Below are 12,997 nucleotides of genomic sequence, written 5' to 3'. Positions count from 1 at the left end.
TTACATTTTGTTTAGCAAATGCTTTTAATCAAAATGACGTACAATTAAGACAGCAAGGACAGACGGTTAATGGAGCACCTGAGGGTTAAGGGCCCTGCTCAGGGGCTCAACGTTGACATCACTCTGCCCGGCTGAACCAGCGACCATCCGATCCATAGTACAGTATCCATGTTCCCCTGAGCCACACACACACAAACACGAGGCAAGCTGGATACAAAGCTGAACTGTGATTGGTTGGAAGGGTCTGTGGCCACGCCCTCCACCTCGCATGCCTAAAACCTCACTGTAGGGATCCAGCACCGTAATTCTTCATGGAGCAAATTAAGTGAGAAGTGGCTGAAGTCTTTCAGGGACGGATGAGTCAGCCGCAGTGGATGGTGATACAGGCGGTGCCTGGAGCCGGGGTCCGTGGGTGGGCCGCCGGGCTGCCGGCGTGGGCCCAGGGTAATTAACACCGCATCTTTACACGTGCGGTTAGTGCCAAGCACAGATATACCCTGATGACTGTTTACAGAGTAATGAGCTTGTGACGTTTTACAGGATGGCATTTCCTGATAGGGTTACTTACACTTTGCCAGTGTGGATCTGGCTAATATCAGAACGTTTCTGCACATGTTGTTTTATTTAGTTGAGGTTGGGCAACATGCTGCTATGGGAGGAAAGAACATGAATTCAGATGTTCCTGCAAGCTTTTGTTTCAATGTCAGTCCTCTGAGTTACATTCACATTTTTTGTACTGTAATATAATTTGCTTGATATGATCATTTCGCTGTGTTGTAATTTCATTAATTAGTTTGGCATGAGAAGGTACAGAAAGGCACTGACTGAGAGATAAGAGGGAAAAATATGGTGGGACTCTTTTTGCGATGTTTTTCTCTGGGAATGTTATTCCGGGACAGAGTCCCCTGGGTATGTCTGTCTGGGGACATCACCGGGTAACTTTGGGTTTGGTTCGTCCAGGTACCTTCGGTAGAGCCTATATTGGTGTCCGTGGACCATGTGCACGACCCAGGCCTGTTCGTTTCCAGTGATGGATGAGTGTTCTGCCTTCTCAGTGCTGGGGGGTCAGTGCTGGCCCTCCCACTGCACTCAAGGCATCCATCCTGTTTCCAAACGCTCTGACACATGCACCCCCAGCATCCCCCTACCCCCAACCGGCTTCCCTCTCTAGCAGCAGCTGATTAGACAAAAAGACAGAAAGTGAGTTTAATGAATATTTAACTGCAGGTTTAAATAAAGCCAGCAAGAGGCCCAGGGCTCAGTGTTTTGCCCCGACTTGGTTACACCGCAGGAAGGCACCTGAAAAAGAACCCAGCAGGAGAGGAGGCAAGGCTAATGGCGGATGGATGGGCGGGGGGGGGGGGACGCTGTTCCCCTCACCTGCTGGGACACATGGGCCATCCATAGCACCCTCACCCACAGCAGAAGCTCTTGAGGGTACCCTGGAGCACCAGGCATTGTCATAAAGGAATCGTGTGTGTAATATATTAATGGGGAAGCTGTCCTTGTTTTAGGGCCACTATGGGCACGTACCAAACAATGGGGGGAAGCCGTCCCGGGTATAGAGCGACTTTGGGCATATACCAACTAGCGGGGGAAGCTGTCCCTGTTATAGGGCCACTATGGGTATGTACTTGGTATTTGGTATTCAAATAGCCGGGGGAAGCTTGATAATCGCACTCTTTCTTCGTCGGATCACACTGCCACCTTAGGCTCTTTCTAATAAACCCCCCCCCAATGGAAGCTTAAGTTGGAGAGGTCCACGGACATCCTGGAGCAGCCGTGGTGTCCTTTGAGCACCCACCTCTAGCAGGAGAGGCACAGAACGAGAGAGAAGCGATGGAGGGGAGGAAAAGGAAGTAGGATTCCCCAGCCTGGGAGCAAAATATCCCCAAGCAGCATCTAACCGAAACAGCTCCATGGAAACCATGAAACACATGAACCAAGCAAAATGTGGACAAGGTAAAATTGGAGAGGGCATCCAGCTGGGTCGGGGGGGGGGGGACTCAGAGTGGGGGGTGTCGCTGAGACCCCACAGCTGTGTCCGTCGCAGGTCCCTGCTCAGCGGTCACCTTATCGCCCGCGAGGCACAATCGGGCTCAGGGACACAATGGTCAGCCATTTCACGCGAATAAACAACAGGGTGGTAGGTAAATAAGCACGTCAGTCATATCTGTAGATGGTATTAAATCACAGGACCCCCTGAGACCTCTGGAGACGCCGGCTTTCATCCCGGGCTGTGCCTCCGTCTCTGACATGATGTGTTGGGCGTGGGAGCGCAGTGAAATGTCACGTAAATCCGAGCGCACGCCCGGCGCGTCTCACTAACAAAGCGGAGCAGAAACGAGTCCCTGTAATAAACGAGCAACTTGTGACATTTCACGGTCCGTAAATGAAACGAAAAACTTTGGACGTAAGACTTGCTGACTGCAGACATTTAGCCGAACTGGAGAAGTGGAGAATAATAACAGGATCCGTCTACAGAAGCATGCATACTGAATGATAAACGACAAAATTACTCCGTACCCGGACGTACCACACGCCCACGAGGCTGCCAGTCTCTCTCATGTATATAGAAACCTTCTCCTCTTCATTTCAGACCTTTTCGGTGATTGGGTGGGTGCTGCCCACATGTGACCGGCGACCGCCAATCGGGGGACATCTCAGGGCTCGACTGCACCTGATAGCCGTGGACATCAACGTGGACATCTATCCTCCATTTGTTCTACCAGCATCTGAAGAGATGTTCAGCTGAAGCTGCTTTGAACACTATGAGCTGGTCAGCAGGTTCAGTCTGAAAACCTGGAGGAGGAGACTCCTCTGAATATGGTTCAGGGTGATATTTTCTACCAGTGGGGCAGGAGACCCTCATAGCTTGGGTTGTTACCAGTTGTAAGTTTCTGTATGGCAGATAATGGGAGGAATTGGCTTTTACCTGTTTTACCTGGCTTTTACCTCCCAAGATGCCTAGGAGCTTATGGTACTGCTTAGGATTGTATAATATATGCATGGCTCTGGTCTTTAGCTTTACACCCAAGTTCCCATGCGTCTACAACAGTTAATCAAACCCTGACAGACAGCAGCTATGGCAGGGGAGAGGAGGGACACTTACTTGAGCACATGCGTGGAGCCGTTGATCTGGGTGGTGGCGCAGGGGGCCCCGGGCCCCATGATGGAGGGTCGGCGGTAGCGTCTGTGGCCACAGCAGAGGATGATGAGGAAGGCACGGCGGAAGGATTTGTTGAGGAAGGCGTAGAGGATGGGGTTGAGCATGGAGTTGATGTAGCCCAACCACAGGCAGGCGGTCCACAGCTTGTCCGGCACGGTGTAGTGGATGAAGGGATCCACCACGTTGGTGATGAAGAAGGGCGCCCAGCAGAGGCAGAAGCAGCCCATGATGATACACAGCGTCTTGGCCGCCTTGGTCTCCGTGCGCATGCGGTGGTCCCGCCGGGCGTCGGCGCTGTCTGAGGATGAGGAAGCCCCCGCCGCCATGCCAGCGCCCCCCGCCCGCTGCAGCATGTTGATCTGCCGCGCGTGCTCCCGCGCCGTCACGTAGATGCGCTGGTAGGCCAGCACCATGAGGCCCAATGGGATGTAGAAGGCCACCACGGAGCAGGTGAGCGCGTAGGGCTTGTTGACCATGAAGACGCACGCGGTCGTGTTGCTGTCGCCGCTGGACTTCCGCTGCTCTATCTGCGGGGTGGGGGAGGGGGAGGGGGAGGGGGAGGGGGACATGGGTATCAGAGGAGGGTAAGAGCAAAGCCGGCTGCGGGAGCGTTTGTCATAGTTAGTGGCCTCTGTCTGAAAGCCCTGCAGCCTTGACAGACCCATAATGTCATTTTCTCTTTTGGTATTCAAATAATCAGAAAGCCTTTTCCCCCAAATGGCATTTTACTAAATTATACGCTGATAGTCGCCTTCATTTTTCCCTCCCTCATTTGATTATGTTTGCCCAGGGTCTGCGCTCTAAAAAACAGCCCCATTAACTCGGCAGTACAGCATTCGTCCTGACTCTGTCCATGTACCCCATGCTGCACGTGACCCTCGCGGCCCGGCCAGCCGCCTTTCGGCCTTGGCACCGCAGCACGTGGCCTCAGGCTCGCTGCGCGTGTTTCAGCCTGGAGTGGCGATTCTGTGCCTGCATGGGTCTGATGCTGTGACACGACGGCCTGTCAGTGGGAATCCACTATGCGCCACAGGGGGTGATCAGCACTACGCCAGGCCAGTGGTAACCATGGTTTCCTCATTGGTGGCCTCAAGAAGAGCCAATGGAATATGGCTGGCAACCGACGATCGCCCCAACCAGAGGGCGGGACAGCCATCCCTTGCTGGGCTTGAAGCCCATGCTGGGAGGAGGAAAAGGAAAGCTAATCAAGGGTCTGTATATAGACATAAATGAATAACCCCTAATTCCCAGCTTCCATAAACACCTTAGAGCCCAAATGATCTTCTGTGAACTTGGCGCACACATCCTAGCTGTAAGTTTGCTCCAGGGCACTATGCCAGTACCAGCCTATGTTATAACAGCTATCACCTGTGTTACATAAGGCCTGAAGTCTGTTGGCCTATTGCCTGAGATGTTTCGTAATTAAGCCTGATGTTAATTTTCCATGATTTACTATAATGAGCCCGTTCGGCTTTGTGTAGCTTAATTAATGAAAATATTTCTCAATTAATTCCCACAGTTACATATTGCTTTTTCTGTATAATATTTATTTAATACTAGGTTAATTTTATTTATGTATATATATTTGTATGAATGCATATTATTATGGTATTTATGCCATTACGGAGGCAGATACTAATTTTCACTGCCCACTTGCACAATAACAAATAAAAAAATCCTTGATGATGGGGAGAGATTCACGTGAGGAGTCCCAGAAATGGGCTGCCATCTTGGTTTCATTCATGTTGACACTGAACTGTAGGACAGAGCTGAATTACCGAGCTGCCCCTGCAATGGCCACCTGATGGACATAGAGACGGAAGATGTTGCCAATGAGGGACTCCAGCATACATACCCACCAGCCGTTTCAGTGGAAGAGGCTATTCCTTCACCACTGAAAAGGAAAGGCAATTCCAGGCGCTACAAGGCTAAGCCAGTGTGACAGAACATCATTCTTCATTCCTGTCAGTAGGACGCGAAATAAATGAAGATTGACCCTCAGCTTCCATTTGTAGGCATTGGTTGCATGTAAAATTAGTGGGCATTTGCAGAGCCATGCAGAGACTTTTCGTGGGGCTGATGCTTGATTGAGGAGGGGGGGGGGGCACAGTATAATCCCACTGGCCTCCAGTTTGCTAAGAAGGAGCAGCTAGGACCTCCAAAGGGAGGCATGCTCAGTTGATTGGGCATGAAGGGCAGCTGCTTGCTCCGGCTCCCCAAGGCACCCACCCCCCCCCCAATGTTCCTGGTCATTCATCTTCCAGAGGAACATCAGACTTGGCTTCTTTTCTTAAGCCGTTGCTGGGTTTGTATTCTTTGCTGGGCTGGATCTCAGCAAAGTCATAATGTCATACATGGAAGACCAACTTGTCACAGGTGCTCAGACAATGAGCTGAAGCGGACAAGGGGTGGAGCTTTTGGTGTGTGAAGCGTAGGGCTCTGGGCAGTGAGGTCAACCTCAAATTCATGGTCATGGGGAATCCAGAGCCTATCCTGGAGGCTACAGGCACAAGATAACCCAGGATAACCCAGCGTAGCAACAGGGAACATGCCATTGAAAGTATCTCTTCCACATCTGCCATGTTGGAATAATGTTTACTTCAATGTAGGGGGACCACATGATACAATCAGACAATCAGCTGTAACTAGCAGGATCAAATCAGGGAAGGGCCACATGATGAGTAGGGACCAATTAGGGGGCTTTTAGAGTCTCAAGAGCCTCAATTTTCGCTCATCCACGCTGCGACGCTGAAACAGAATTTCAGAAGTATATGGCCCTGAGATCATTGTCAAAAGATTTGGTTTTTGGAGGCTGAAAACGCTGGGGTAGTGTGAAAATGACGACAAATGTCCGTATTTTTAAACAAAAACGTAGCAGCCTATGCCAGTCAAAAAAAGAGAGGACCTCCCCTTAGGTAAATTGTGTTTTAAGTGTTTTACCTGGCTAGCTAACAGAAGATATTATGCAGGGATTAAGCAGCTCTTTGTTTTGGTTAGTTGTTTGAATGCATTTGTTTACTGTCAAGGATCAAAATCAAAGGTGTTATACTGCAGTCTATCATGGCACTTAACGTCTTTGCCTAAGCACTTTCATGGTACCCTGTAGGCAGGCAAAATAGTGGTTTAGTAGTCAGATACATGCATTAACACATATGGTAAACAAGATGCCTATAGATGTTAGTAGCTTCTTTTCCGATACTTACCAAATCGTTTATTCCAATACTGTTCCAGCCCTGCATGATGGGTAGGAAGGAGATGAAGCTTGGAATGACCCAGCATCCTCCCAACATGAGTGCAACTCTCAAGGGGGTCATTTTGTTCCTGTACACCAGGGGCTGGCAGCATATGGCATAGTATCTGAAAGAGAGCGTTGCCATGTCAGAGTGCCCCAGAGTGAGGCAGAGTGCACGGCAGAGTGCACAGTGCTTACGACTCAGGCCTGGGTGATGTATGGAATTCTTCCAGTAGGAAATGACAGGACTACAATATAAAGGTCTAAATGGATCTATCTATCTATCTATCTATCTATCTATCTATCTATCTATCTATCTATCTATCTATCATCTGTCTGTCTGTCTGTCTGTCTCAGTCAGTCAGTCAGGGCTAGTGGTTATTAATCTTATGATACTTCTGGACAACAAATATTCCTACCCATCCTATTTTATCATACTTCTTACACTAATGGGCTGTAATACTTGCATCAGTTGGTGTGAGATCAGCAAGAAATCAGAAACATTTCCTGTTCCTGTCCAGTCTGCTGGACTGCCAAAGCCAGACTTTTACAGACATCAGTGACAAGATGCTGCTGTAAAAACTGCAGTCACTGTGAGCATCGCCGTTCCTGGGTTACTCTTCCTTAAATGGGCAGTTTGTGCAGAACAGTCAAAGAATTGTTTGCAGGACCTTTCTGTTCCTTAAGACCACGGGCTCCAAAATGTTTAGCCTACAATCCCCAAAATAATATTTTTATTGCAAAATTTCAACCTCAGTTTTGACTGGGGTGGGGGGTGGGGGATGTAGGGCCCCCTCGGTACATCGCGACATTTTGTCGATCAGGGGGTGGGGTTCCCCGTGGTAGAATTATCACAATCGATCATCTGCGATTACTGTGAAAACTGAAAGTTTTTTCAAATTTCCAAAATCTTATTAACATATTATGGAAATCATCTCACAACCCATCGGTGTCTCATAACCGAGCTTGGCATTTAAATTAAGTTGTCCCCCCCCCCCCCCCCCAGTATCAAACTCTCTCTTATGCCCTTGGCTGGGAGGGTCTTTTCCAGCATGTCTCAGAATGCCTGATCTCACCCTAACATTCATTAATAACGGACATCATCTGCTGTTGCGAGTTACTCTAATGAACAAAGAGGAGATCGGGTGCAGGAGTGACCAGAAACTCCTGAGGTGCCGCTCTGGCTGCTCAGCACATCCCAAGCATCTCACAATCCTTCAAATCCAATCTTCAAGCACTGCTGGGGACCTCAGGTTTCCATGACAATGTGACCATGGCAACAGGCAGGAGATGCTCAACCTAGTGTTAAAATTCTGATGGCATGTTCAGGCGTGTAATTAATGGGCTCAAGCATGCAATGCAGTATTGGGGAATTTCAGCTTAAAAAAATAAGCCTGAAAATCTTAATGATAGAAAAGAAATTTGAAAGCAGGGTTTGTAAAGTTAGTATGATGATGAAAGCCTTTCATAAGGTTTTATGACATTTTAATGGGTTTCAAAAATACAAGATAATTATTATTCCTTTAGGGCTCAAAGCCCCTGTGACCCTGATCAGGATTAGTGGTTAGAAGATGAATAGATTAGTCAATGTAAAATTTACAGGAGGCAGTGTTTGCTGTTACATTATCTGTGTTTTATTTTGTTTTAAATGAACCGTCTCCCATTTCAGAATAAATATTTTTCAGTACCATTAATCATGAAATTGTAGTCAAAAAGACTAAACTTTATTTATTGATTGTTTGTTCAGCAAACAAAATCACTAATGAATGAGTCATTATTCGTTTAATTTGTCTCATAAATGTTTTAACAAAGATGACACTTGTTCAAATTAACTGGTCACCCAGGACTCCCAGGTGCAGAAATCCTCACACCCCACTTTCTAAGCATGAGTGTAATTCATAAATCCAGCCTAACCCCACTGTGTGATGGATTCTCTGCACAGCTGTCCCACATACCCACCCACACGCACGCATGCGCGCACACAAATACACACACACACACACACACACACACACAGGACCCCCAGGAGAGTGGTCCTGCCCCAAGACAAAGTACAGCTGGAAGCCACACTTGAAAACCGCAGCTGAATTAGTTTTCAGGAAGTTTTGCAACAGGCATCATTAATGCCGGATGAGCTGACTGTCAAACAGAATCAGAGGTGGGCAGGGTGTTCATGGAAGAAGAGAATCCCAAGTGAACATCCATGATTGAGCAAGACGCTTATAAGACATGCAACAATGTCGGTAATATTTCTTTCTCTAGGAAATAAAAAGCAGAGATGTGCCTGGTACAATGCTGAATTCATAAGCAGGTTTGTTTTTATCCCCCCAACCTGGTAGTCCAGCTGACCGGTCAAGAAATGGGTTACCGCACTCAAAGCGCCCCCAGAGGTGCTTTGAAGAACTGCACACCTCCTATCTCCTGCTCACAAATGCAGATATAAGAGGTCTCCTGGGATTTCAAGGTTATTTTTTAGTCCCTAAAAATTACAGAGTTAGTCTTTCAGATACCCGTCCTTGCTGTTGTCTCTGGCTCCTCCAGCTAACAGTATGGATGGGGGATTGCCCCCCCCCATTGCTGAACACTGACACTGGACCCCCCCTCACTGAGGCCTCCCTCAATGAGCCGGGCCATGCTAATGCTAGCACTGCTTTGTCAGTGTTTGCCGTTAGCTGGATAGGCACTTAAAAAGCCATAAAGGGCCACGTTACTGTGGGATTCATTTCAGCACGGCTATCTCTGCTCCTGGGGCAATTTAGAGCTTAATCGAAGCCTGGATCTGCTTGCTAAGGCCAAGGATGCCTCCATAGGGTGGTAATGGATGTGATGTGGAGCAGGTTTTATGCTTATCAAGCAGGGATGTGTCCTATATTTCTCTTTCCAGCCAGAGAGCAAAATTTGCCTGGCTAAACAAAAGCTTTCATATGTGAGTTCCAACCGTTTTCTGGGTCGAGATGAACAGCCGTAGCCATCCTGGAGCGATGTGGGGGAGGGCGGGCGCGGCAGGGGGTTGATGCAGAGTGCTGTCAAATGCCCAAGGATGCAGCAATGACGTATTTGCACATAGCTTGTATTCTACCACATTCCCCCAAGGGCAAATACACGCAGACAAGCTGCCACATCACCAATCCACAGACATGGTGATGAGGGACGGGGCACTTAAGGAACTGTCGGTCCTGCATTCCTTTCTTTCCTCTCCTTCATCTGCTCAAAGGCACAGTGAGCAAACTTTACTCCCCGTGTTAAAGAGCATGCTCTTCTGCCCATCTGCGTCCCTCTGACTCCTGCCTGAGGGCGCTGCCTCCCGCTAAGATCTGCCCGCATCACTCTAGAAGAAGCTCTTGTCCAGGTTATGAGTGATCAACTGTTCCTGGCTTTCAGGAAATAACACAAAAAGTCCCAGATGGTGATTCACAGCTTCCTCACCCACCTGGATAGACTCTGACTCCCCCAACCCACCTAACATCAACCACGTGGAGCCACTTCATGTTTGGGAAGAGGGTCGTCACATGATTGCCGAACGGAGGAACGGTCACATGATTGCTGAACGGAGGAACTGTCACCTGATTATAACAGGCTAGTCACAGGATTACTAATACACATTTGTTCATCATTGCCCATTTAAGAAGTTTAACTGTGGTGGTAGATGTTGAGAACTTTGCTCCAGAGACATGAACCTTCTGGTTAGTCACAATGCTATCTAACGTCCTAATTCATGTGCTCATCATTATGCTGATCTTCAGTAACATCCCATCGGGCATCATTACTGAAATTTACACAGCCTCCATCCAGCATCTAGCGCCGGTGTAGGTCCTTCTCCACCGACCAGATGCTGAGAGCTCAGAGAGGCGGCTAGAGATTAATCTGCCTTTTAACTCAAGCTGGGATGTCTGGCTGCTCTTTACTTGATGCTGGAACACAGGAGGCTTCATGCTCAAGGTGACCTTTAAGTCTCAGATAGGAGCGAGGAGCTTATCTCACCCTGTGGATTTTGGTTCTATGCATTTCATTCATCGCTGGATTAGGCCAAGGCTCGGCGGGCCTTGGATTCTGATCCGACTTCTGATAGACTCGCGGTGCCGCAAATAGAACAGGTAAAGCTGACCTACAGGGAGCCAACTGACGGCAGCAAATCTCACCTTCCTTTGATAGCAGAGAAATGTCTCTTGCATTATAACCTCCTCAAAAATGACGTGACCAATCAGGACGCACCAGATGATTTGATAGACAAGCACTCTGCCCAATAAAAGAGGAGGAAAGCTATTTGACCTAGATGGGTTACTGAATATTTCCACTACATCTGCTGCACAATGTCAGCAAGGTTAAAAAAACGAGGCACTCGTGCTTCTATGCCTGTTTTGGAGCGAAAGCTTAGAGTGGGCTTTTGGACAGTGTTAGAGGAACTGATGGCTAGAGGAACTGATAGCTAGAGGAACTGATAGCTAGAGGATAGGCTAAACTGATTAGAGGGCTTGTCTTTAGCACCGAACGCTGTCTCTGCATAACCAGGGGCATTTCTAGGATTTTCATTTAAGGGGGGCTCAGCCCCCATAGATGTTTAACACATATTTGGCTTGTTCAGAATCAGTACTCAAATGAGTCTTCCTGATTCCTCATAAATAAGACAGTAGGTTCTACATTCAACCCCTTAAAACTTTATATCTACTAGGCTATTTATTCTAATTCATTAATACATTGTTTTAATGTAATTAAACAAAACATCTTTTTTATCATTCTTTTTTTGTTTCTATTCATTAAAAAATTAACTTTTTCTAAATCAAAGTGACAAAAAACTCTACTCTAAGGCTAATAAATGTTTTTCACGATCTGGGACATTATTTAATACAATACAATATTTATTACAAAAATAACAGGATTTTTCTATCTCTGTAAATCACACTGCTATGCAGTTAACTTAGTCTGTCACTGTTTTTAATCATTTATGTGCATAACTCTATGGCAGTTAATGCCATGCACTGTGTAATGTTTTATATAGACAGTTAGGTTTTCCAATTAAAACAGCAACAGCATCATTGTTTTATAAAGTAGACTATAGGTTAATAGGGTTTGTATTAAGGGCTTCATTTTCGCTAGAGGAAACAGCTGGTGTGATGATGTAACACAGCGAAAATTTTGACATTTTTGTAAACTGTATTTATGAAAAAGGACTGCACTGATGCAGATATAACAATTTATCGAAAAACACACACCTTGGCTTAATCCTCGCTCTGTGATGCCGCAGTCTGTGATGCTTCAGTTGAAGACCGTGCTGAAAGACGGGGCGGAGCCGAAGTCTGCCGCCGTTTTCATATGAAATTTAAAGGGGACGTGGGCGATCACCAATTTGTGTAAAGTTTATGGAGAATTTTTAGTGACGCCCATGTGCATAACCTCCAGCATCTCCAAGCGAAAGCCATAAAACAACACTCAGGGCAGCATGCCTCAGGATGGGGGGCACAGGTTAACGCGGCGTTAAGTGCTTAAGGGTATGCTGCCGGGAGTCCAGCTGCACTGTGCTCTAAGGAGGGATAGAGGGAGGGGGCCACCAGCCTCCCTGAAGATTCATGATGGGAGAGCTGGACACAGCTCCTCTTCTTCCAGGAAGCGCCCGCGCTCCAGGTACTGACGCAAAGAAGCCGTGTGCGGACTGGAGATTGTGCAATGGGTGACAAATGATGGATTGATTTGGGAAAGACATGGAGCCGGGGCCAAAAGTAACACGAGAAACAAAGGCCCTTCCTCTGGCTGTGTCGGTCAGCTTCCAGCTGGCTTGGCCAATCAGAGTGCCAGAAAAGACCAGGTGTGTTTCAATTCCCAGCAGCCACAGGTGGTTACATATAAAAAGGCCCTCAATGGCTTTCGGCAGCACGGTGGGTGTCTCCCATTGCTGAAAGCTTCTCCCCCTGAACTGATCCAAAATCCCTTCCTTCCCAAACATCTCTAGCAGTTCAAGTAGGGCTACAGACGCTAATATGCATATTTGCATCTCGTTATTATGATTCAGTCACAGGCTTTTGGAGGAATGTTTAAAACTTGAAGGCCCCTTGCAGAGATTACTTAAGTAGGTTACAGAGATCCACTTTTAACATGGAAATGTGACTGTAATTATTTATTATGTGCGGGATAGATACAACTGCGGTGAAAATGCTGTTTAACCAGCATCAGGCATACAAACACACAACATTGTGGGTGATTACAGCCACATCAGACAAGCCGACACCACGGGAAATGCTCACCTATCCAAGGAGATACAGCAGAGGTGCAGGATGGAAGCTGTGGTCAGGAGAACGTCCAGCGAGGTGCGGACCAAGCAGAAGGTGTCTCCGTAGATCCAGTTCTGGTGGATGAGCTCAATGGCGCCGAACGGCATCACCAGCACCGAAACCAGCAGGTCCGCAAACGCCAGCGAGACGATGAAGTAGTTGGTTTTGATTTTTCTGCCCGGAATGGAGAGAGAAAAAGTTCAGACCTTGTCACTACAGCCGTAGCAGGTGTGACCGGTCAGGTCACCGTGTTCCATCTGATTGACAGGAAACGGACCATGGTGAGGAAGACTTGGGTACAGTGAGAGACCTGGGGATTATCTGACACAGCTT

General features: G+C 47.6%; 1 protein-coding gene across 2 annotated transcripts in view; it reads right to left on the bottom strand.

Annotated features, from left to right (window-relative positions):
- htr4 (5-hydroxytryptamine receptor 4) overlaps positions 1–12,997 on the bottom strand; it is a 62,446-nt gene that overhangs the window by 22,297 nt on the left and 27,152 nt on the right. For both annotated transcript variants that reach the window (XM_023794825.2, XM_023794824.2), the window contains exons 4-6: positions 12,638–12,838; positions 6,373–6,526; positions 3,113–3,696 (exon numbers count right to left, since the gene is read on the bottom strand). In XM_023794825.2, the coding sequence (XP_023650593.1) occupies positions 3,113–3,696; positions 6,373–6,526; positions 12,638–12,838 (939 nt within the window). The remainder of the gene's footprint in view (positions 1–3,112; positions 3,697–6,372; positions 6,527–12,637; positions 12,839–12,997) is intronic.

Source organism: Paramormyrops kingsleyae, chromosome 10, assembly GCF_048594095.1.
Source record: "Paramormyrops kingsleyae isolate MSU_618 chromosome 10, PKINGS_0.4, whole genome shotgun sequence".
Lineage (NCBI taxonomy): Eukaryota > Metazoa > Chordata > Actinopteri > Osteoglossiformes > Mormyridae > Paramormyrops > Paramormyrops kingsleyae.
Note: the sequence above shows the minus strand (reverse complement) of the source record. Positions and strands in the feature narration are given on the sequence as shown.